Below are 26,651 nucleotides of genomic sequence, written 5' to 3' on the forward strand. Positions count from 1 at the left end.
TATCACGATGCAGTATTGTCCATCGGAGCCAAGCCTGCTTTAAGGAGCTTAGTAAGATGTTGTATGGAATAAGACGATAAGTCCTTCACTAATACCTCCCCAGTGTGAATTTGCCACAGGCTTTGCTGTTCCCCCTTGGGTATGCTGTATTTTAAACTTATTATGCACATATATGTTTTCATAGCATTGAAACGCCCACACAAAGTGATCCTTGAATTTTCCAACACGGTAAAATTGCTACTCATGCACCCTTTCACCAGCATGCTGTAAGTGAATATTAAAATGTTTAGCTGCATTTAGTCAATATAGAAAGCAGAAGGGATCAGGGTACATAAAATCGAGGCATCAGTCTTTGTAAATGTATGAAAATCCTGTTTCCAGAAGCATGGAACTGCCAATGTGACGTAAACATTTTTTACTGGCAAATACGTTCAAACATACTTGCAAATACGTTCTAACCATCTTTAAATACATTTAAAGTTATTTCCAAGTATTTTTGAACGTACTTGCGAGTATGTTTAAATGCATTTAAATAGGTTAGAACGTATTTGCAAGGACCTTCAACCACATTTGCAAATATTTTTTAACGTAATTATATACGTTCGAACATACTTGCAAATCGTTTGAACGTGCCAAACGTATTTGTGAGCAGTTTTAAACGTATCTGAAAGTACGTATAAAGATATTTGCAAGTAGGTTTAAACATATTTGCAAGTATGTACAAAACTACATATTTGCAAATAATTTCAAACGTATTTGCAAGTATGTTTAGACAATTTTTTTTACTCCGTATGAAATTACGTATTTTGCAAATACGTCTAAACATATTTGTAAGTACGTATAAATGTATTTGCGAGTAGGCTTAAACATATTTGCAAGTACGTTTATAGACATATTTGCAAGTAGGTTTAAACATATTTGCGAGTACGTATAAAACTACGTATTTGCAAGTACGTAGAAAAGTATTTGCAAGTAGGTTTATACGTATTTGCAACTACATATTAAACTACGTATTTGCAAATATGTATAAACATATTTGCAAGTAGGTTTAAACAGATTTGCAAGTCCACAACATACTTGCAAGTACCTATAAAACTATGTATTTGTAAATATATATAGACATATTTGCAAGTAGGTTTAAACGTATTTGCAAGTACATATAAATATTTTTACAAATACATATAAATAAATGCATTTGCCAGTCAAAAATGTTTACTCCACATTGGCAATTGGAGGAAGAAGACACAGATTCAGAAGCAAACTACCGACAATGAGTAGGACAGCGGTGGCAAGGGTTTTGCCAACTGCGGCAGGGAATGATATGACCGCGGCGACACAGATGCCCTGCTGAGATCAGATAGAGGAGTGAATATAAAAATATGCGCTTAGGAGTGGGGAGGGTTGTCTTGTGAGAAATCATAAGGGGGCATCAGGAAAAGAGGCTGGAAAAATGAGGGAGGCAGAGTTTTGTAACGGGTGGGGTGAGGAAATTCGTAAGAGTACTATGAGCTGACAATTAGGGAGCGGTGTTTGGAGCAGAATTGGATGCCACACACACATGGAGAACAATCGCCTCTGAGGATGAGTGCGGGCATAAAGGGAAGAGAGACGGATGGAAGGAAACAATAGAGGCAATAAGCTTGTCCATGCAGTCTTAATCAGACATGGATGCTGCTCCAATCCAATCCATTTGTAGCAGCGCGTACACTCAGATAAGACCACCCACTGAGAATGGAGATGCTCTCATTTGCACTTGCACCACTTGCTACATGAGTGCTCTTGTTTCCCGCCCATGACTGTCTTTTGGGATTTGACAGTGGCAATGCTAACAAATGAAGTCGCTCCTGAAAGGAAGGGGGGGGGGGGGATATGGAGTGAGTCTGAAGAGAAAAGAATCCTGGAACTGCCCATGCGATCCAATTTATTTGATTTAAGCCGTTATGAAAACTGGTGCTTCAACAAATAATTGGGACGCGTTGCCAGGATGCTAAATAGAAAGAAAACAAATATGGCACGAGGATGGCTCATGGGTTAGAGCATCTGCAATTAACTGACTGTTGCATATGCTGCAACATTTGAACAAGAATCCAGAAAGCTGAAATATTTTGATGATATCTTAACAATATGTGTGTGTATATAGAGTATTGATGATAAGACAATGAGGAATATGGCAAGGACAACTTGAGAACCTGAATGGATTTTTTTTAAATTTCAGTTTGTGCTTACGTGAACGGCAAATGAGGAAACATCTGTCAGTGAAGGAATTTGTGTCTGAGGAACAAGTTCCTAACGACAGCAATTTCTTGCACCTTCTTTCCATTTATCACTTCCCCCTCCTTCCTTTATTTCATTCCTCCCATCCTCCTTTACGTCACCGTCCAATCACTTCAGGTTCAAGATGCGATGCGCTGTCGGATGGGGGGATGCAAAGACGACAGTGAGAACTCCCCAGACTCCTGCAAGAATGGACAGGTGCAGATCATGGTGAATAGCAATCCATTTCATCCCACTTTACGTTCACGCTAACATTTAGGATGCTATTATGGTCTAGATGAGAATTTGGCAGGAGATTGTACAAAACTTTACATTAATAATCATCCTATTTTCAGCAACATCATCATCATCACAGTGAATTAAAAGTAATTATAAATGATGTCTAAATAATCTACAGCGCATACGTTTTGTATAATATTCCACAAAATTTTACAGATATCATATTGCATCATTGTCTCTTCTTTCTATCAACCTTTTTTTGAATTTTTTTATTTAGCAGAAACATATCCTTTTAAACCCAGTTATAAAATAGATAATAGCTTGTATATATATATATATATATATATATATATATATATATATATATATATATATATAATATAAGTGTTGTGTAACAAATCATTTATACTGCCTGGCCAATTACAGGAGAGTCCCATTTGTGTCACATGAGTTGGAGCAACCCTCGCCTGACACGGGTCCTTCATTTCTCCCTCAACTCTTTTTCGCAGCAATGATTATGGCTTTCTGAATGTCCCTCCGAGGTTTAACTTTGCAGTCCTACTCACTGCGCGGTGAGGGGTAATCTCTCACGGCATTTATCCTCCTTATTTTCTATAACCGAGTGGAGCATTTACAGAGAAACGGCGCTCGTTTAATTTATTGATGAATGTGTTTTTTATCATACGAATCTATCACACTGGAGAACGGTTACCACGCCAGCTATATGTCCAATTAGGGAGGCACACGGGTAACCTTTGTTCCCCCAGTTTCCGTTGCTTAATCTGTACTTAAAGAAAATATTGTACTATAAAAAATGCTATGGCAAAGCCAGCAGCAGTTACGATATATTTGCTTCAATATTAGCGAGAACATTTCTACAATGTTCACAGGGAACCTCATTACAATGTTAATCCCTTGAAATTTACAGGCACATTGTCCCCCATGCCACCTTGTTAAAGTTGAATAAAATGTACTGTTTGGGAACATTACATGAAAACCTAATCACTTGTTAAAGTTCTACAAATTTGCTTTCATCACCACTTCTGACAACTTTGTGCTCTCCCGCGCCCTCAGAAAGGTCCAAATGTGGCCCATTACGGGCAGCAGTTTGGCTGCCTGCATTACGGCACGGGCCCATGCGTGACTGGGTGCCAGCCACAGTTCCTCCCGCCGGCGTGCCAGCAGCAGGCCTGTTACCACAGCCTACCCCGCAACGGCCGCGGGCTCGACCACAGACACGTTCTCGAGCAAAGCCCCGTCCCCGACAATACCCACAATGGCAACCAAATTGCGAGCCAAACAGTATGTCACAAATAGAAAAAAAACAAAGAGTTGGTGAAATATGTAGAAGGAGAAAGGTGCAATGTGTAATGACATACAATACGGGACTAAATTAGTACATAACAAAAATAAGCCTTCATATGTTGATAAGGACTAAAACTGGCTGCATGGGTCATTTCACTGCCTCCGCTTGTTATCAACATTTCTCATCCCATTGAGCAAGAAAATCAATCGACATACTACATCAAATGCATTGTATGTTTCAATTGAGTAGATGCCACGGACTTCCGACTTCCGGGTTTCACACATCAGAGCCATTTCCAACACTCGCACCCCCCCCAACCGCGAGCTCCGGCCAATGGCCGTCTCAGCTCTCTGAAATGCTTCGGACAACTGAGACTGAGACACGCTACACACTCGCACCCGTTGACGGGAACGAGCAACCGAGGGGCACAAAGGCAGAAGCGCAAGTAGTGGGACGCGGGGCCACACGTCGCAAACCGGAACCAGAAACAAAGCGGATGTGTGAAACCCAGAAGTCTGAAGTGCCGCCTCTTCCGTGGCATATACCCCATTACACATTGCACCTTTTTTTAAAAGCTCAGTACACAGTCAACTTTGTAGAGTACATTTTACTCTAAAAAGTCTATTTGGTCCCACTCTAAACAGAGTAAAATTGACTCTTGCAAGAGAGTAAAATATTTTGTGTCTCTTTTTGGATATCAGCAAACAGTTGAAGTCCCCAATCCCAAGCTGAAAGTCATGAGTTAATTCCTCAGCACTTGTGCAACTTAGAAAAAAAAAAAACCTTTACTAGGTTTTTGTCATGGCTAATCCTTTCGTACACAGCAAAAAAAACTTTGAGTAAAATTTACTCCCTTCCAAGTGTAAATTTTGATCTCTTTAGAGTAGGACCAAATAGACTGTTTTTGGAGTAAAATGTACCAAATGTACTGTGTAGTAGGACAAGCTGTGATGTGCATAATGACTAGCAATGAGTGTGAATAGGTTCATAAATAAACTTACTGGACACAATATTAGGTACACCGTCACTATCAAATGTCATACAAAGCAAGATCTGTCTTATTATCTTTAGAAATTTAACTTTTTTTTTTCTTTTTTGGGGGGGCTGGAGCTAATAGATTTTATTCGATAGTGAACGCTTACCTAATTTTGTGGTTGTTGAGTCTATGATTTTAGGTTTCTTAGCTACTTCATGGGCTCTTGTAGTAGTATTGTAGAAATCTGCAATGTCAGTAGTTTGGTTAGAGCAAGTCAATATACATATATTGTAACTATATATGCATGTAAGTGTTTGAAATATATTTTATTCTTGACTTAACTGCTAGGGATGTGATGATGACGGCACTATTGCGATATTAAAATTGCATAGATATAATCGTCGTCAAGGCACATTATTCAAAAAACAAAAAATATGACTTTTAGGGTGCGCCACCCATCCTCGATTAAATTTTTTTGGGGGGTGGGGTATAATATTTTTGTCATAATGGTCTAAAAAAACTTAGTGATTCCTGCAGGAACCCTGTATAATAATCGCCAACTTCCCCATTCTACGTATCGTGAGGTTTATGGTCGTGATATCGTATCATGACGTTAGAGTACTGTTACATCCCTATTAACTCCAAGTATAAGTCAACCAGCCAATAGCAATATGATTGCTACCTCTTAAATCAATCCTTTGTTTTAAAAAGGATTTGGATAAATTGACCAAATAGCACATTCTTTTCCAATCACCATGGCAACAAGTCATTAAACGGGTGCATTGAGGGGGCCACTTGAGATCCTCATCACTCATCTGACACGGGCTGCTCCTGTTTAATGTGTGCATGGTGCCCAGTCTTTTTCTTTTCTCTACTTACCTTGCCTCCCTTTCTCAGACCGATTTTGAGAAGGACGTGGACTTGGCATGCCAAACGGGTGAGTTCTTGTTTTCCTCTCATTTCTCTTTTGTTCAACACATTAAGTATTGCAGACGAGTAAATGTCGAAGCTGTAACCGTTTTTGTTTTGCCATCCACAAATGATGAAATGACAGATTATGCGCTGCAACTGCGATGAACAAATTACTCGTGCTTATCAATCATGCTCATTCTGCCCGGTGTGAGTTGAGAAAAAGTGTGTGCGCTAATGTGACAGTTTAATTACGCATGAAGATAGCACTCTCTTCTGTGTTCAGGACTGGTCGGTTCACACTGGTCAAGAGTGTGTTTGTGTGCGTGTCTGGATGTTTTCGGATGTATACAATTGTACATTTGAAACATTAACACGGAGTTACTTTCCCCTCCTCCTACACCCTTGCAGAGAGAGGACACCCATGTAAGTTGCCCAACAGAACTAACCCTGCCTGGTCCCCAACCTAGAACTTTTAACTCCTCAAGGCCTCTTTTCTTTTGAATCCTTTCGAAGCTAGATTCTATAATAAATGTATGTGTTGTGTGCATTGACAAGTTTTAGATTAGTAGTAGTATTCACAAGAAAAGCTTCACATGTCCTTCAGGCTTGCGCATAGAGTTTGGGGCCAGGTGGTGAATGAGCATGGTGTCTAGCATGACTTCTTTGGCCTTTTATGTGAGGAATGATACAATTTGAAGATAGGCGATAGCCACACAAACACAGGTACAAAAAAAACGGATTTTGAGGTAAAGATTTATTTTTTTCAGTGTTCTGTGTTGGTAGCCATATATTTTTTTTTTGTTGCAAAAAAATAAGATGCCTTTGTAAAAGACCTGTTTATGTGTGGACATAGCCTAGATGTTTTTCTACCATCAGCATGTGATTCAGAGGAGCTAAAACCCTTTTTTGTCCTAAATAATATGCATGGCAACTTACCTCAAGCAACTATTAGTGGATGCTTTGTTCAATTTAAAGCAGGGATGTCAAACTCTGGTCCTCGAAGGCCACTACAGGGAGTCCTCAAGTTACGGCGGAGTTCCGTTCCTATGCTGGCAATGTAACCCAAATTTTCGACTTGCATCTAAAGCATGCAGGATAGTGGCCCTCGATGACCGGAGTTTGACACCTGTGTTTTAGATATCCCCGTCCTCCAGAACACCTAATTCAAATGATCAGCTCATCAGTAAGCTCTGCACAAGCCTGATAGCGATACTAATTATTTGAATCAGATCTGGTGGAGGAGGAAAACATCTAAAACGTGCGGGATAGTGGCCCTTGGGGGCCGGATTTGGACACCCCTGATTTTACAGCATTGCAGTAAATAGGAAAATGAAATAGTTCACCATCAGCAGATGCCTGCTGATACGTCAGCATGATCAGAGACCACGGGATAATAAAGGGATTTGGCCCGGTTTCATTTTGGGGACAAAGCATTTTGCACTGATGTTCATTCTGTGAGCTAATATAATTGTGGCTTTGGAGCCAACTGTGAGCTTGGAAAAACACTTCAGGTTAAAAAGACAAAACTCAAAAATAGAGGGAGCCAAATAAAACCTTTCACTGGAAATGAGATATTGCTGTATTCACTTTGTTAGCTTCATCCTCCCTTACTGTTCTAAACCTTGTTATATGAATGTCTCATTCCTCTTCCTTCCTAAAATCTCCTTGCCCCTGGCCTGTTCCTCTTACCCGCTCCTCCCTCTTTTGACAACCTAATGCTTCATCCCGATTCTCCTCCACCCTCTGTCCCTTTGCTCTCCCAATGGGAACCATTTGTACCTCATTTCCCTTCAGTCATTTTCAAGGAGGTGAACACCTGTAACCCAGCCACCATAACTGGAACCTTGTCCCGGATATCCCTGGATGACGACGATGACCCCAAACTTGCTGCCCATCAGGACGGGGGAGTCGGAGTCAACTTCAGCTCCCTCCCTGGGAACATCCCCCCTCCCAATCTTATTGTGCAGGTACGGGAATCATATCTTAAAATGCTCCTATAAACATTAAAGTCAGTGTAGTTAAATATTTGACAATTTCCTTCCATCCTGTGGGAATACTGTAAAGACTGTCCTTCCAGATACATTGCAGACTTTTCATAAGAAATAACTTTTTTATGCCATCAGATAAGTTTCAGAAATGCTAACATCACTTAAAAAGATACCCATTGAGGCTGGAAAACTCACTCAAATCAAGTGCAACATGAAAGGGAAAGTTTGTCTCTCACTTTTGAAAGCCTTAATACCAGATGAAATATGAACTATACCTATGGTGTTGCCTTTAAAATAATGATAACATGTCTAACTAACCTTTTACTTGCGCAAGGTTCCACCGCTTGGAGGTCTCAATGAGCTGAGCGAGACGTCATTGAAGAAGGAAATGAATGTCGATCAGCAGAGGCAACAGGCGCAGCAGCGCTGCGGCGCTCCAATCTACTTGTGCACCGAAAGTGGCCTCGGGTGGGCTAGACCGCCCGGGTCCTCCAACACCTCCCAGGACGGAAGTGCCGGGAGCGGGGGGAGTGGCGGCGGAGGAGGCAGCGGAGGCGAGGGGGACTATATGGTTTTACCTCGACGGACGGTCAGCATCAAACCCCCGACGCCATCCACCCAAGGAGGAGGCCTGGGACTGGGAGGCGAAGACAAGCCCCTCAACATCGCTGTCGAGGACCCTCCCTTCCCTCCTCCCCCTTCTCCTTTGACCCTCCATCCTGCCGAGAGCGAGGCCTACCCGGCCGATTTTGTGCCGTCCAGCGTGGGCGATATGAACATCAACATGAACCTGAACCGCTCCTACGGGACAATCAAAACGCTGCCCCACGGACACAGCCACGTGATGGCTCCGGGCGGTCTCGTACACTCCCACGGGGGGCACGTGCATCCTCATGGGCATTCACTCCAGCTGAAGCCAGGCCAGAGGCCATCAGTCAGACAAATTCTGACAGGGGGAACAACGGTGGAGAGAACCAGAACCCTGCCACGCAACCTGGGCAGCAACAATGCCAATGCTAGCCTCTCAGCAGGATCCCTAGAGGTAGGTACAATGGTGAGAGGGCCAAGAGGGGCTCCCTGTGGAGCTCCAAATTGACAGCCATGTTTAGTTTTTGACTTCAGGTTATTAAGTTGTTAGGCATAGTGTTGGAATGAAAAGATACATTAAAAAAAGATGGTATGATAATACGGTATTATAGATTATAATTTACGGAAAATTTAGCCACTACCCAAGATAAATAGGTAATATTCAGAAAGATAAGTAAATAGGTAAAGCAAATGCTTGAAAAACATATTAAATTGACACTTATAAGTGGACAGTGACCTAAATAAACCATTCAAGCGTTCTTTCACCGTACCGTATACATCAGTATGTGAATACCATCTATCGCTCATGAGCAGTATCGTTACTGTAATGACGAATTTTCTTTGGTGCATGTGTGGATGTGAGCGAGTCAGTGAGTCAGATTCTGAGAAAACCCTGCATGCGACATTTACATCAGCAGTGACACACGGAGATCAGATTGACTCATAAAGTTTATTAAAACGATGAAAAGGACACTTTCCCCATCGGTGGAGAGGCTTCATTACGGCTTGATGATGACAAGGATGAGTCATTAACACTCAGGAGAGCCACAAGTTCACAACCGGCATACAAAAATAGGTTATAATTTTACTCTGTGATTGTATGCTTGCTAAATGTTGTGAGGAAGGACTGTCTCTTGAAATTAAATCATCATGTTGTAACACTAACACAATCCAAAAAAGGTTATATGGCTGTATAATGGCCCTACACTGCAGAAATTATTAAGCTGTTGATAGTCGATTTTTTGATTTGAAGCCTCATTAAAACTCTCTTGTTGCCAATGATGGCTACAGACGTCAAAGATTCATTGGCTTGACAGCTGTAAAAATCAGATCAGAGGTGTCAACTGGATTTGACACCTCTGATCTTTAGAAGTCCAGAAAGGAAAAAAACCCTGCCACAGTTTGGCTTTAGGTGCCACCGCCAGATAAATCAGCTCCATAGGAGCCCGTTTACCCGTCGGTCAGAAGCACCTGTGGCTCAAGACAATCCGTGACAGAGTTTTTACTTTCTGGACCTATATTTCACACTTCAGGCCGGCAGTGAGTGTGTTAAAAGCTTTCGTCGGTTCATCGAACTCAGGAAACCAAGCACCGATGTGTATACCATGTAGCAGTAAGCAGTACTATACAGTCTTTCCCTTGGTCATATGATCATGTGCCCAACCACTCTTCCCTTCCTACCTAAACAGTATAACAGTACATAACATTACCAGAGATTGGCAATTTACAAAATGTTGCCGGTCTGTTATTCATCAGTACCCCAGGCACCTTTCCGTCATCATTCGTCCATCATTTTATTTGAACCACACTTCCGTCATCACTTCTTCACCACTCTTTTAGGACCAATAGACAGAGGTGGGCAACTAGGTTCTGTCAGTCCGTCATTTGCCAATAAAATGGGCGTCTGTCAGTGACGGACTGTGAGGTCTATCGGTACTTTTTCACACTTGAAGGAGGGAGAAGTGGCAGTAAAAAGGGGCACACTGGAACAAAACGGGTGGACATGAGGACAACACACTCAAAGACGCTAACGCACACGACACTATAACTCACAAAAACGAAATGGAGCTGACGCTCCCGAATGTTGGGCCACTCTCCCAACTGCCTTAGAGGCAAAAACGAATGAATGATGAGTGATGGATGAATTAACAAATTTACAGCAAAATCACACAAAAGGTATTGGGCTGGCTAACTAAAACAAGCAAGCAACCGAAGGTGGGCAAACACGCATGAACAGTCAGACCAACCAGCCAGTCTGACCACCATCCTTTTAAACTGTGGCCACTAATGACCACAGCTGGTCACGCACCTGAAGCCAATACGGCAATCAGGGCTCCTCCCTTGCCCCGATAGGTGGACAGATTCTAACCCTACCCTAACCCTAACTGCAGTTCACACAGCCCTAAAAAAATAAAAAATAAAACATCGTGGACCGAGCAACCCTACAGACAAAAACACACATTGTTTTTAAGTTTCTCATCTTTCGTCAGCAAAATGGGCGTCTGTCAGTACTGGCAGGATAATGAGTTTTATACCAACCCCAACTCACCATCCAATCCTTCAATTTGTATGATGCCTGCTTTTCAGAAATTCACAACTTTGTATAAAAACTAAGGTGCATAGTAGATAACAATTATAATTTGGAGGACTAACTATATTGCGTAATAGTCCCTAAAAAACTTTTAATTTGTTTTGAAAACCAAGTAAAGCCATCCGTTGTGTTGAAAGTTTCTGATGATTGTCCACTAAGTCTTTGCAAGGCCATTTTGCACCTTAACAAAGCGTTCCACGGCACGCCGTATGCTTGCCATCTTTCTAAGTGAGCTTGATTACCGGATCCTTTATTAAAGCTAAGGATAAGAACGAGAAAAAAGTGGATACTTTTATGTGATTAACTCTTTAAACCGCTTTAATGTCTTTACCTTTGAAAAAACTTGGCTGCCTTTGCCTTCGATCAGCAACTCTGCCCTTTTGCAGCGTAAACACAGCTTTTAACTCGCTGTGGGGGAGAAGCTCAACTCGGTGCCAAATGCAAATTTGGCAGACGACACGTGCTCCGAGCAGGAGATGGAACACGGCACCACTCGGTTTCATGGCCAGATGAGTTGGAAACATCTGCGGCTGCTAAATTGGCGGCTTGTGTGCCGCTCGCTTATACGCCGTTTGCGGTATTGTACGGCGAGGATAGTGAAGGACTTTAAACAGATTTGAGGATTAAAACAGTTTTTTGTATGTTTAATCAAGTGTTCTTTTTTTCCTGTAATTTCCATGGACGTGTCTCAAAGAATGATGCATTCTGCCGATTATGTGGTTGTATTTGAGTCTGTGTCATCTGAGAAAAATGTTCACTAATTCTTGGTTATTAAACTTCACTAATCTCATTATATCGGAATAGTCAGAATAATTAGCCTGTTCTTGTGGACTGTAAGAATGTTGGGAAACCTGAACATATTACCGCTCTTCTTTTTTTAACTAAATGACCCCAAGGCAAGGGTCAGAGTTAAAGATAAATCCTAGGGGTGGACATTGATGCTTTCTTCTCTCCTCTGGGCCCTCTCCTCTTGCAGAGGAAAAGAGTACGATACTCTGAGCTGGACTTTGAGGTAAGGTCTTGGACGTCGTAACCTTTTTACCTGCCTGTCTATGCTTTATTGTGCTTCTGCCAGGACTTGAGTAGTGTACTTAGGAGCATCGCTTAACCCCTCCCCCTTGCATGACGTGCAAATAACGGTTTCGGAACAGACTTTCATAGTATGCTGTTTCTCCAACAAATGCCCTTTTTTCTGTCTCAACAAATTAATGCGGTGATAAATGATAACATGATGGGTTACACATCCCACTGTCTTGTACAATTAAGAGAGATTATGCTGCAATGTAGCCGTGGGGGTTCTGGTTTAAGAAACAGCAGTGTTCCTTGTGTCTGGATAATTACTAGTAGTTGAGTTTTGGGTCACTGCATTTGGTTGACTGGCTGGTTCTTTTTTGTTGGAACAACATAGTTTGGCTGTGTGTGTCTGTGTGTTAGTCATGGTCTCTGTAGAACCCGGGTTTCCTGTGAATTTCCAGTCTTTTCATGACTATCCAAAGTAGCCATAAATTAAGAATTTTCCTCGATTATTTGAGGGTTTTTAGTTCTAATCAGATTGTCTTAAAGACTGGACATTCACTTTTGACCTTATTAGAAAACATAAGTTTATAGTGTTTGTATGACTTGTGGCAAGCTACTAACTGTTTCTGGCAATTTCACTGGATTCACTACTGGCTGTTGCATGAAAACAGATAGGAATTAGCCTTGCATTTGTTTGATTTTACACTTAGGTTATATTTTGTTCAAAGATCACACTTTTTTGGGGGGTGTGAGACCCGTTTGGGACTGTTACGCTTTGGAAAATGGGATTTTAGTTAGAAATAGCTGAATCATCCAACACTATCATTAAAAAATGAACACCTCATTCACACCAATGATCGTTACCTAATATTACACCTCCAATTGCCAAATTCTAAAAAAAGCATAGAAATAGGTAAGAGCCATCCAGCAAGTTATCGGCCATCTTTAATCCATTTAATAAGGAATATCACTGTAGTCCCCTCAGTTTTGCAGCCATTTTCTCCTCCACCAAACCCCCACAGAAACCCCATTTTTGCCCACCCCACTCCTACCCTCCCACCCTTTCCTCTTATTTTGTTTTCTCTTTGGTTCATTTTTGGTGTCCCCTTCCTTTCTTCCCTTCCAGAAAGTGATGCACACTCGCAAAAGACACTCTGAGCTGTACCATGAGCTCAACCACTCCAAGTTCCACACCATAGACAGGTATAGCAGGGACCCAGCCATGTCCACATTCAAGGTAAGACCATCTGCCTAAAATATAGATCGGTAGCCTCCCTGCACCAATTCAACTATATCCTTAAGCCCTGCACTTTGACACAACCTCACTGAGCCCCTTGACACGGCAGTGCTAGTTACGGTGCATTACAAAAAAAAAAATGGACCCCAACAAACGAGCTTGGACCCTATTCTGGATGACATTAGCCACCAAATCAACTCAACTGGTTACTCAATATACGTTTGCCGTAAAAACACGTCATAGTCCATCAAATTAAAAATACAATTTTGATCAAAATATCTAGTGCTTTACAAAGCCATAATCACTTCTCATTTAAACGTATCGGAGTGGAGCACACACCGGCACATTGACGCAGCGTATCAACACGCGGTATGGTTGAACTTTTTATTTTAAAATAACTTAAACCTCCAGGATCCCGTAGCCTACCCTGGGTAATGGAACGGGAGAATAAAGAAGTTTGTTTTCTCTTTGGCCCCATTTTAAAGCCATCTACGTTCCTACTAGCGCCTTCCTTGCTTTTTGGATGCCGCTAGCATGGCGTTAGCTGGCCAATAACAAGGCTGGCCAAATATTACCGTTGCTAGGACGGCAATAGCCAGTCAAATATTCCCAACTACTTACAGACATCCACTCGAATGAACCTCATATGTAGCTTTCATGCATGTGCACTCCCCATGTAGATATCGCAGACACAGGGAACCTGGATGTGCCATCCAAACATTCCTCTCGTACCATCCAAACAGTCCTCTCTGACAATATGTTTTATTTAAAAGCGAGCATTCTCATTTGGCGTTCATTTTCAACAGCCAATTCGCTCAAGTGTCACCGATTCGTGTACAGCCCTTTATATATATATATATATTAGAACACGCCTACGGTAAATACGGAAACTAATGTTGTATAACCTCATACGTAAGTGTTTCAAATAACTTTCCATACCCTGAAATTGGCATTAAGTTAATCAATTCTTCCTATTGGTCAAGGCACTTGATTCTAGCTGTTGTCTACCAGGGGATAAGAGCACACGTAGACAATTAGTAAATTCTGCACATTCAGACTTGTGAAGCCCCCCACTTGCAAGTTCATTAGCTTATCGCCATGCACTGCTAGTGAAGACAACACGTCTGCCGTTACCAGAGGTGCTTTGTCTCCATGTCCAATTAGTTAATGTGTCTGTAGCAGAATCCATAGTTGGAGTACTTTTGTGTGACAAAGACTGTGTGTGTATACGTGTACGTGCAGAGGGGGTGTCTCGGGTGGGTGCCTATAAGCGCATAATACTGAGGCGTCTTTGACTCATTAAAAGACCATTAGCAGCAGATGAAAGTCAGTCCCAGCTCACTCTGTGCTAACCTTCAGAGGGACAGTTTCATTAAGTTTTAAACACATACCCGCACTCTTCTCATCTGTGGAGGGCACAGCCACGGAGACTTCGGCAGCCTCCATAGGTGTGCTTTCCCCGGGCGTCGGCACCACACTGCTTCACATCCATTTTGCATCACCCGTGGAGGAATGAAGCCTGACATATCTCATATTGGCCATGCCATGCAGCCCGCACACATTCTTGGAAATTCACACTATGCACTATGGAATTGGGTCAATATCTTGATCAAGACTGTCACAGGCTCTGGACGGCTATTTGTTACCTGTATTGTCAAGAAAATATTTATTGAAGGACAAGAAAAACGACGTACTGCCAGCAAAAGCACGAGCTATATGTTGTTATTTTTATAGGTTTTCTCGATTACGGTTGGTAACATTTCAAAGTAGTTACTTAGTTAAAATAAGGCGATATTATTTTCAGGATAATATTGGTCCATTTTCTACTAATCTAAATGATACATTGGTGTGCATATAATCTCTAAATTGGTGACGCAGAAGGAATCATGAAGGAAAGTGTGGTTTCCTCTACATATGGTATAGTCATCCGAATCCATTACATAAAAAGAAAGTGGGCAGTTCACTTAACTGTGAATAATTACCCAGCTAATGCTATCAGTGTCAGGCCTTTGACAGGACCCAGCTTCAATTTAGCTGTGCCGTTGTCAACAACTCACTTTGAGAGTCACCCCCATACATGGACATGCTGACTATACAGTAATTATGGAGATGAGATGTGTGTGTGTGGGTGTTTGTGTGTAAGACTTATTATATCGTGTGTCCTGGTGCACCTCCGTCATCGTGTTAACCGTTGTTGTTGTTGTTGTTGTTTTTTTCTTAAGCGCCCCGTGTCACCTCCACTTAATAGACAATTACAGTATGAGTAATGATCTAATAATTTCACATTAACTTTCATAATCTCTGTGCTTTGCCATGTGACAGGTAATGTCAATGATATTAACGTTCGCTACGTGAGCAGTATAAAGTTGAAACATCCTTAAAGTCAAGACGGTTCACTTATCTTGTAACGATCACTCAGATCTGCTCATGACTGTGTCTCTCTCGCTCTTCGGCGCTCTCTATCCTCTTGATTTGTTAGCTATTGTGGCTAACGAGTCCTCCTTGTTCCAATGTGTCAAAACATTACTGTTGCCGAGGACCTAAACACCCTTTAACCTTTTCTAAACCAGGTTCCCCCACCTCCACCACCAAGGCACAACAAAGAACCATCGCTCGTACGCAGAGCTTCTTTGGTTTACAAAGAAAGTCAACGTAAGGAATGTTAGCATAAACCTTGTGCGGTAGAGCAAGTCAAGTCACATAAAGTAGTCCTACTTGGTGGTGAACAGTTCACTCATCTGCATCTCGTTATTTGCCACTGGATGTTCAGTGTCTGTGTTGAAAAGTCATAGCAGTCCCATTTTCACCAAGCAGTAGAGTACAGATTATAATTGTAGAGTACTTAGTTATGTTCTCCTAACTGTAATCCCAATTTCAGATAAAAAAAGAAGTAGAGTTAGACAAAATGCAACCTGATGAATCTATTTACATAACTCACCATCCCTACGCAGCCATAGTGGAAACAGAAGCCAGAATACCAATGACACTGTCAATATGAGTTGAACTGAACTGTAATGCTTGGTGGAAAGTGAACTGACAGATTTTTGTCACATGGAACTACAGCTTTGCCCTTCCTCATCATATTGAAGACCATAAGATAGACTTGAGTTCAATTAAATCTATCAGCTCTCATATAAAATGATTAAACCAATGACTGACCCTTTTTTTTTTTCAGTAATGCTCCTATTTAAAAAAATAATCTCAATTTCAAATTGTAATCTGACATTATTAGTGCACCACATGTGGAATGGGAAATGTTGTGCAATCATGGCCACAATTGACAGAGGCCATTATTAAGAGTCCACAAATATTCCTGTTTCAATCAGTGTCTATTTTTAGCTGTGAATATGACTGTGACGTGTCTCATAGTGAAGTGGTAGTATTGCCTTCCCAGTGTGTTGTCTGACAAATATATGCGTGTCGCAGCATCGTGCCCCGTACAAGTTATACAAACATACCATTTTCCGTTTCCAATGATGATTGAATGCTTGACGAGAGTTACCTTACAAACAAACAAAAAAAACAATATTTTTGTTGTTGACAAAGCCCCTTGTTTTATGCTTTCACCGCTGTGTCTTCATTGTGTGGCGTGCCCAACCATGAAGCCATTGCGTCTCTTCCCAAGCCTGAATTAAAGCCTCCTAACCACTATAACTTCGGAATAAATCAGAAAGACAATGAACCGTCCAAACAGACTTATAATCACCTCATAAACTATTATATTCTCGTCATAAACGTGGCCATTGGCACCAAACAGGGCTAAACACCGTGCTGTGTGTACGGGTGCCTCTCTGAAATATCACAAAGGCTTAAGAAAGCTTGATCCATTTTCCCTCTCTGGTAAGGTTGGATCCATGTGCTGACTTTGTTGAGGAGATGAGTGGATACCAGAAAATGTCCCAACAGAGAAAAAACAAGATTTGGACACGTTTTTCTACTTCGCCATCTTAATTCAATTTTCCAACTAAGTGCACCGGGCTTAAAGTAAACCGGGTATAAGAAGAACCATCACAGATCTTCAATCTCACCATTTCTGTTTTCCTTGTTTTTCCGTTTCACACAAATATTACGCCATTCAGTTTTTTTTTACTACCTTGTTTGTAATGCTAATAATTTTACCAAGTTGATAGCTATGGGCTGTGAAGTAACACCTCAGCGTTATGCTCAATTAGCGCAAATGAAAAGAACCTGTAAGAAGGCAGAAAGACACTTCATCACAAAGCTCCCCATTAACCCCAAATGATGAAAAGCAATCACAGGTTTTTCTGTTAAGATGTTGATTGCTTTAGTCTTCATACTTACCTTTTAATCTCGGTGTAGTACATCATTTGAAGATATCGGTATTTAGAATATGAGTAACATTATGTCCCGAGCTTTGATTTTGACTTTTGGGTATGCACAATAAATGTTACAAAAGAATTACTGGATAATTCAAATGTCAGTGTTTTAAGCCTCTTAGACAGCAATGAGAGATTCAGAGTGCATTTTAACTGTTATTCCTAATAGAGAAAGCATAGAGTCAGAGAGGTTAGTGAGAGTCAGTATGCAGTGTATGCACAGCGTGGGAACGTACGGGCACTTGCGCCTGCTCTATTGTTTGGATTTCGGAGCTGCTTCTTGGCAGACAAAACCAGGAGCGTCTTTTGTCTTTGCAGGGTTCAAATGGTCGTAACACATATTTGCATGTGGTACTTATGATGTCATACTTATGCTTGTGTAGGATGGATGCTGCATGTGCACGCAAGGGTAGAAGAGAGGGAAGCGGTTTCACCGCATAATGGGATGGCTGATGCATTTCGTGGCTCTTCGAAGGTGTATCCAGCGTATCCCTCCTGTCGCCTGCTGTGTTCTTGATTAAATGAAAGGGTGCTTGGCTTCCCTTAGATAGACACCATGTGTCTTGTGCAAAATGCAAATGGAGACGGTGATAAGAGAAACTTGTTCTCGCTTGCTCGGTGTGACCAGACGTCACGGTTTAGCCGAGACATTCCTGGTTAACCGCGACGGTCCCCATTTGTTTTAAATTAGATAGTCCCTGTTTAACAGTCTCGGGTTTGTCGCCCTGTGTCCTTTTGTCCCGTTTTTTAATCAGGTCCCGTCCTAGTTTTTTGCTTTTGTCTGGTCATCAAGCCAATAGACACATCTATCTAATCCCTAACAGGCATGTTTTCGTCATAGTGGAACTAGAACTACTTCCTGCTTCTGTGTCTAAGAATCATGGGAAATTTAGTCCTACAAACATAACGCTGCGGTAGCCAGTCAGACCCATTTTAAGTTAAGCTTTTCTGCCGGCATATTTCCTATTTTACAATGCGGGACCGGTGCAAGGTAAATGCCAACTTCTAATCGCTGCTGGGACCAAGCAAAAATGGTTGGATAATGGTGAGGGTCAATATTGACTTGTTTAACGCTGTTGAACCGTCAACCAAGATAGCATTTAGCATTAGCTAAAGATTGACCAGATTGGTTCGCAATTCAATTTGTTATAAGTGCTTCCTGGTGATTTTCATCCAAATTGTGGTCACTGTTGCTTAGGTTGCCGTGACATAGAATCCCAATGCTACGTAGCCTATTGTGGTGAAGATCTTAAGAGGGGGTTCTTCCATTAGGCTGCATCATAAAAAGAAGAGGTCAGACTCAGGGTGATGGTTTTATGACTCTATACTTAACCGTGCAAACTTTAATTAATGCTTTTTGGCAACCGGAGGGACGCTTAGCTAAGGTAATGTGTGTGCTTTGGTAATGTCTCGTAAATTGAAGATAGATCATTTAAAATGACAAAGAAGCAATTATTTTTTCTGTTGATTGAGGGTGGACAATTTGCTTGCACTTAAAACCCTGGAGGTCCTGAAAATCAATTTGCTGGAGTTTAGCAAAAGGGCCTTTTCATATTTCAACAATAAAGTCTGCCTGCTTATCTGCCTGTTTTTTTCCCCTGGTCTAATTCCCCTCTGTTTGTCCTCACAGCCTGACACGATCTATCTCACTGTCTCCCTCGGTTCTTCCCTTCCTACTCATTTGATGCCTTAATTGATTAATTATTCCTCCCTCTGCTTCTTTCTAATTAATACCCTCTTCCTCGGTTTGCTTCCCTACATTCAAATTTGCCATGAAAACAGCGCATAGAGTATAGACATGCTTTGTGTAGCAGTGGCTTGGAAATCAAGCAAGCTGAACTCTGGTTTCAAGCACCAAGCGGCATAATGCTGTTCGGGCTCACTTAGTGTCTTTGGGCCAATTAAAGAGAGGCGTAAAAAGGCTGATTCACTAGTGAGGGGACTGTTTTGAGTGTGGCGGCGGCGCTGGCCGCGGATCACATTGCTTCTCATTACGGCCCAGACAACGTGCGTCTGATTGCTCGTTTGTTTGCAATGTGTTGCACTAATGGAATTTATTCGCCCTACATTCTCCTAATTTGGCTTCTTTGAAGGCCCTTGTTACTCGGAGAACCCGTTTTTTTTTTTTGCAACTAAAGGGCAAATGAGGCTAAAGCCGGCGATCACAACTGTTGCTATTGCTGACTGATGTAAAATAAAAAAAATAACTTAAAAACAATTTCTGGTATCCACTCAATCTGCTTTTGCATTTTTTTACTGTTGTTTTTTCCATGTGTTCTGCCATTTACATTTTTGTATGTGAGCCTAACACTCCATATGTATTTTACTTTGCTATACTTTGCCTTTATTGATTTTTCTTTTGCTTTTTTCCCCCTGTTTCATGTCCTTTGTTGGCTGACGGGGGTCTTTGTGTTGCTTATTGTCACGTCTCAGTTTGAATGTAGCCAAACAGTCAGCAGATCCATGGGCATCCAAGTCAACAAAGGTAAAGTTTAACCCACTCACCTGTCACACTCCCCTTCGTCTTCCCACAAGTTATCTCCCAAAAATTAACATTCTGTGCTCCAAAAGAGAGGATCTCTGAGTGACTGGGTGGTAGACTTCCTCCTTCCAAAAATTGGATTTCAGATTGCCAGTAGATGTTTGTGCAGTGGCATATTTTTTCCCAGAACTGTTTGTGCCACTTGTAGCTTCCTCTCAGAAAATAGTTTAGGGGCAAATGTTGGCTTTTGTTACATTTTTATGGTAGAGTCTGGTGCTTTTACTTCTGCTGTCTGAGTTGTGCCTACTGGCACTGCATTAGTCATCTTTACATGGCTTCATGAGGCTTTAATATGGGCTCCATAAGAATATTAGAGATTACAAAGGTGATTGACATTGTCAAGGTAGGGTACAGTGTTTTGCTATTGTTTTTTTTACAATAGGGGATTTCGCACGATTTTTTATTTTTTTTGGTATCAATTATTCAATTAAGAATGCTGTTTTGAATTACAATTATGTTGGTGGGCAGTTAGTCAAACCTATAAAACACCTTTGACACCTCCATAAATCAAAATAAATCTAAAAATTTCAAACATGTTCTTTTCAGATGAATCAGTGAAATTAGGACTTTCTGTTTGAACTTCTTTAAAGGATTTGTTTTTACTGGTATTTTCTAATTAGCACTTACAAAACGTCCAATCAATATTTACTTACGGGTTCTATTGGAAATCATTTTAGTGTCCAACGTGACTGAGCATGATTTACATTCAGTTAAAGAAAAAAGTATTTGCGCAACAAAGAATGTGTTTTTTATTTGTTGTATTTTCACAAACACACATTATTGGATGCTACAGAAGATTATTTAATTATTATTTATTGTTTACTGCTGCAGATATAGCAACTACTGTAAAATTGATGTTGAAAGTACGCTTATAACATAACAGTACTAATAAATATTAGGAAAGCTCTCCGAATCAGTCTGATTCCACTATTATTTTTACCCCAGTTTTGTGTCAAGATGACCTGAGTAAGTAAGTAATTACCAATGACGGCCAGGCAATCATCCATAATTTGACAGATTAGAAAGAAAGCAGGATTTTAGGGAGGGAGCCTTGTAGAGACTAAAACAAGTGTTTCATAAATTGCCAATGAGAGCTAGAACCTTTTTTTTTCTTTTTTTTTTGTAAATATGAATCAAATGTTGTTCTTTCAAGGCATCTCCGAGTAAATATTTGTATAATTTGTCCACTTTGGTGTTCGTCTGACAAAACCAAAGGGTAAACATTTTGATTTGGTAATTTGTAGCAAGCTTATCCGTTTGTTTGGATTTGAATCAGCACATGAAGTAACTTGTGAAATTCTGCATTTTTTTTTTTTTTTTTTTTGTAAAATACATCTTGACCCCAGTCTCCACAAATATATGCATTATGTTTAAATTGATTACTGCAAATTTTTGACATGGACGTGTCTGCTACGTAGCGACTGGAATTCTCACTGTACAGGCTTTCCAAGTAAGGGGTTGTCATTAAATGTACGTAAAAAAAAAAAAATTGGGGGCATTAAAGAAACTTTAAATTAACTCAAAATTAACGCACTAATTTTGACAAATATTTATTTTTATTTTTATTTTTTGAGGGGACTTCGAAGTAAGACACAATATGATTGGCTGCTTGTAGAGTTGCGCAAACAAGCCACCTCTAGATTTAATTGCCTCCAAATAACTTTCCCTTCTTGGCAAACAGAGAGGGGAACGGATCGAAAAGAGATACAGTTACTATCATGGTTCCAGTGTGTACAAGTCCAAGATTAGGTCATTGACCTTTTCTGCGCATGTCGTCATCATGCATTCATCTTTGAGCGATGGGCGGAGAGAGAACAAGAGCGAGCCAGAGAGAGAGAGAAGCAATTATGTCTTAACACTAAGCTACCTGTTCACCTGCCATTGGCAAGAACAATGTTGTTATTTCATAGCAAAGTTGTGAGTGATTTTGATTTCCTCCTTGTCTCTCTTTCTATCTTGTTTTTTCTCTGGTCACCGCTTCTTGCATGCCCTTTTCATGGCCACAGAGGGAAAAGCGATGGAGCATTTCGTCTGCTGGAGGTGAAAAGAACTCATCCAGTGTAAGTAGAGTGGTTTCTGGCAGAAATGTAGATGGGGGAAGAAAAAAAAAAATGGGATGAGCCGGCGCTTTTGGGCATGGCGCAACAGAGGCCCGCGTCGATGGCGACAGGCAAGGGATAGACATGCAGAAGCAACACAATCGCGTTAGCCCGCTCTCCCGGGGATAGTGTTGGGGCTTAACTGCTGCATTACGCACACTCCTGCGCTACAAAATGCCCCTTCGCCAGCAGTTAGCATGCAAATTGGCTCCCAGATTATGCCTTTTGTATTCATTTTGCCAACTGTCAGAATCTGACGCGGCAAGAATGATAATAAGGCAGATATTGCCCCCTAGAGCTCCGGCGATGATCATCGGCATCGTGGGGTGGGCGGGGGGGAAGAGACTGGATTCTGTGTGGCTGCGGATGTCGGGGTTGTATTTTGTGAGTCTCAGGTGACCGGATAGACTGGGATTAAGTGTGTGAATTACACAATTGGTTGGAGGAAAACTAGTTTTTGTAGGTGTAAGTATTCTCACTGTTTAAAATGCTCTTAATAAATGACTTTGGCTATGCAAGATAACCAGGAAAGTATGTTCACATCAAGGTTATTTGAATGAAAACTAAGAAAATAACAAACTATTGATTTGGATGATTGTTTTTGTTTATTTATTTTTGAATAACTGTTTTAAACTACACAATACTTACACCGTGATTTTGAAAAAATAAATCATTTAAAATGAATTCAAATTTAATTACAACTTTAATTAAAATTAATAATTAATTCAAAAGAAATACACATAATAAAAACATAAGACTAATACAAACTAACAAATCCACCCTGAAAAATATTTAAAAATTGAATAAAATTATATTGAAAATTATAAAACTATTAACATTTTTCAAAATAATTTTGAGGGGAAGAGGCTATGATGATTTTTCTTTTATCTGGTGCACAAGAAATACACAAAATTGTGGTGAAAAAAAAAAAGAAAAGCTAATAAAATATAACAAATACGCTTTTTATATTATATAAAAGTGACAAAAAAATAACTAAATGAAAATTCCCAAACTATTTTTTTTTTGGGGGGGGGGGGGCGTTTTTACTACTCAATATGAACCATTATTTATTTATTTATTTTTGCACACAGGAACTTAAAAATGGGGGTGGGAGGACTGAAACTAATAGAGACTAACAAATCCACTCTGAAAACTAATTAAACCTACCAAAAAACTAAACTAAAAAAAGAAATAAAAACTAACTAGGATGAAAATTCCAAAATGATTACTATCACATATTTCATGTTGTCGAAATCTCTTCTCTTTCATAATCCACCATCACAAGTCATCCATCTCATTTGCTTGTGTTTTAATTTTCCAGCAAGCAACTCGTCCCCCCCCCCCCCCCCCCCCCCCCAAATCTCTACAGCACGGCTCTGCGAATCATTATCTCCACAAGCACAAGAGTGACATTTGAATAATGCATAATGTTACTTTTAATTCTGCCTATAGTTAATCCCCCAACATGCATTTTACATGTGTGTGTGGGGGGAGAGGGGGCACATCTGAGGACCACATGCAGCGATCACAGAACTACAGCCTGGAGGCTTTCATGCCATGACGAGTCCATGCGAAGTGTAACTGATTGGTAGCAGTAGGCGGTAATGCAGGTTTGCCGCTCAATCGGTGTATTACCTGAAAATAGGTTGATGTCGGGAAGATGGGAATGATGCTTTTTAACAGCAATCCTGCATCCTGCTGTGTATGGTTTGTGATATTAAACAGCTAGAAAGGATGTTGTAGAGATGCAAACTGGTAAGTTGTACTCGCTATGTTCGATTGCAGAAAATTCTAGTATATCATAGAAGTCTGATTTTACAGTAGGTTTCAGTTAGCACGGTCTGCCAGGTAGCATAAAGGGTTGAAATAAACCATATTTTGAAAACACAATGACAACTACAGCAAAATCCAATGTGTTGACCTCCACCAAGTCTGAACATTTGAAGATTTTGCTGCAACCAACAAATGACAAGGAAAATTTAAGATCATGGGCAAGTTCCTTCAGGAGTTCTAAAAATCAATACTCATGCCAAAATAAAACAACATTATATGGGCAGGCTTAATAAGAATTATATTTTTCACACTGTTTAACCGTTTACCAGTACCAAGGCAAGTACCTAGGATTTGTAAATAATAAATAAAAATAGAATCACTTATTAATAGCGCATTTCATAAACAACATAATTCAATATGTTTCACATACTTAACTTTACAGTTAAAGATTTAACAGCAAAGTAAAGAAATAAAAAAAAATTGCTTACTAAAATTACTAAGAGAGTATAAAGTGAAATATGATTTTAAAAACACGCTGATAATAAAGGATAGCAGCAAATCGGGTGACCGTATTATACACAAGAACGGAGGAAAATAAAGGCTTTTTAAAGGTTATTTTGGGGTAGGCGTTAATACAGGGTGACACAAACAACGGGAAATTTTTAACAATCCAATAAAACCAATATCACAGAAGTATATCTTTGAATTGTGTTAAATGTATTCAATTAATTAATTCACTTCCAGCCATTTTCACTGAAGCAACCGCCATCGCTCCCAGCTGTTTTACTGGATTTTGACAGATTTTGCAAGGCCAACAGAATATTGTGTTCTATTGCTATAAAATCATGGACCCTACCAAAAGAAAGATTAGAGTCTCTTCTTTCATCAGGAAAAAAAAAGTATATTTCTATCTGTTATCGTTTTGTAGCAATTAGCATTAGAATATAGCTAAGTTTAATCATTAGTCACAAAGCTGTTCAAAACATTGGGGACAAGAGCTTGTTGCAACATGGCCCTGGTTGATCTCTTTTGTTCTGCTACGTTTTTGGGACCATGGCAATATTTAAAATAAAACATTTTCATACGTTTTTGGGAGTGAATGAGTTAAAAGAAGCTGTTTTTGTACTTACAAATTCAGGCCATACTTGTACTAAAATCACAAAAACTATTTGTAGCTCACCCAACTGGGACTTTTCGGTCCTTCGGTCTCAAATGCGTCTGGACAGCTGCCCGCTTCATTTTCTCATCCAAGTAAATGTGACTAAACAGATGGCTTGTACAAAAAAAAGCGTTTGATCAACTAAATGCTCCTGTTCCCTCCTTGTCAGACTACTTTTGAACATTGTCACCGCTTTAAATAATGCGCTGAAATGCAACGAAAACAAGAAGTGACTTCAGTAAAACAAGATTGGCCCCACAGGGATTCCACTTATCCATCTGCTTGTTTTCATGTGGAAGTTGTAACGTTTTTTTTTTTTTTTTGCTCTCTCCGCCCCCGTCAGGACAAGTCAAACCCCGAGGACAGAAGCTCGTGGGACAGTTTTAAGACCATGACCCCAGAGCTGACCATCATGCCAGGGGAGCAGAAAGACCGCATGGAGCTTCACAATAAGAACTGGGACTCGTCGTCTGCAAACACCCCGGACTCGTCTGAGGGCGACTTCCAGACTGAAGTGTGATCACGTGTACACATCAAGACGCCGAACTTGAGAAGAGATTTACTTCAACAAACACTTGAAAATACACACGCACACACACACAAACATGGTCTGCAACATGCTCTGTTGGATTCCGGGCTCACTTTTGTTTACTCCTGCAGTGGACAGACCTAAAGAGAAGACTGTTCTAATCTATATTTTCACAGAGACTATTAAAAAAAAGACAGAACAGAAACTTGACATGTCTGTGACTGAAGACCATTTTTAAGTGAACCAAGAAACTATGAAAATGTATTTCAGAGAAAATGTTTATTGCGGACAACAAAAAAATAAATAAAAATAAAACAGTTGTATGATTTTCAGTGGCGAGAAAACGAAATGAAGACTTTCTGCACCGATCAGCTCTTTTTATAGCGAAGGGAGGAACCCCCCCCCCCCCCCCACCTCCTTCCTGACCCCCAGCCACTCTGCTTTCATTTAATTCCTTCGCCCTGCTAATGAATGATACAAACATTCTAGTTCTATGTTTCTTATTTTCTTCTGTTTCTCTTTTGTGTCTTTTTTTGTGCTTTCATTTGTATCAGTTGGTGGGTGGGGGCACGGAAAGCTGCTCACAAATATATGCCATCCTCTTATTCAGGTTCCAGTTCAAAAGTCCCATCTTGACACACCGCACACATCCTCTGTGTTAACATTGCATTTCACGTTTTTGTATTTTCTATGGCTTAATTAAATAAATGTCCTCCCGTATGGTTTGAAACTTTTAATGAAAAAAAAAAACTATGATTGAAACAATTGTGTTGTTTGGTCTCTTTGAGCAGAAATGTTGTTGTTTTTTTAATACGGTTTTGTTGCTTTTCATTATTTTTCTTTGTTTGATTTCCTGTGAGAATTAGCCCATGTGGAACTCTAGCTGAGAGGGGGAAAAAAAAAGATTTAGGACACATACTGTATTGTGCATTAATATGAGCTTGTCCACTGAGCTATTATGTCCCAAATGACAGCCATCCACACTAGGAAATATAAGCCTTCTAGGAAGAAGGCTTATATTTTGCATCACCCTGTTATTAGACATAAAAACATCCTCACATCTCTATTAGATTTTATTTCAGCCGAATGAAGTATGGATGTAAAA

General features: G+C 40.4%; 1 protein-coding gene across 23 annotated transcripts in view; it reads left to right on the forward strand.

Moving 5' to 3' along the window:
- adgrb2 (adhesion G protein-coupled receptor B2) overlaps positions 1–26,266 on the forward strand; it is a 162,858-nt gene extending 136,592 nt beyond the window's left edge. For 6 of the 23 annotated variants that reach the window (XM_086063563.1, XM_086063572.1, XM_086063568.1 and 3 more), the window contains 10 exons: positions 2,392–2,484; positions 3,568–3,795; positions 5,673–5,712; positions 6,096–6,110; positions 7,482–7,654; positions 8,010–8,717; positions 11,830–11,865; positions 12,997–13,107; positions 21,993–22,046; positions 25,361–26,266. In XM_086063563.1, the coding sequence (XP_085919689.1) occupies positions 2,392–2,484; positions 3,568–3,795; positions 5,673–5,712; positions 6,096–6,110; positions 7,482–7,654; positions 8,010–8,717; positions 11,830–11,865; positions 12,997–13,107; positions 21,993–22,046; positions 25,361–25,537 (1,635 nt within the window). In that variant the 3' untranslated portion in view covers positions 25,538–26,266. Of the gene's footprint in view, positions 1–2,391; positions 2,485–3,567; positions 3,796–5,672; positions 5,713–6,095; positions 6,111–7,481; positions 7,655–8,009; positions 8,718–11,829; positions 11,866–12,996; positions 13,108–15,677; positions 15,760–19,877; positions 19,930–21,992; positions 22,047–25,360 lie in introns of all 23 variants that reach the window. The other 17 variants (XR_015091470.1, XR_015091472.1, XM_086063574.1 and 14 more) reach the window with 17 other exon arrangements.
- Positions 26,267–26,651: the final 385 nt, after the last annotated feature.

This window comes from Leptonotus elevatus, chromosome 19, assembly GCF_054856555.1.
Source record: "Leptonotus elevatus isolate MCC_2025b chromosome 19, RoL_Lele_1.0, whole genome shotgun sequence".
Lineage (NCBI taxonomy): Eukaryota > Metazoa > Chordata > Actinopteri > Syngnathiformes > Syngnathidae > Leptonotus > Leptonotus elevatus.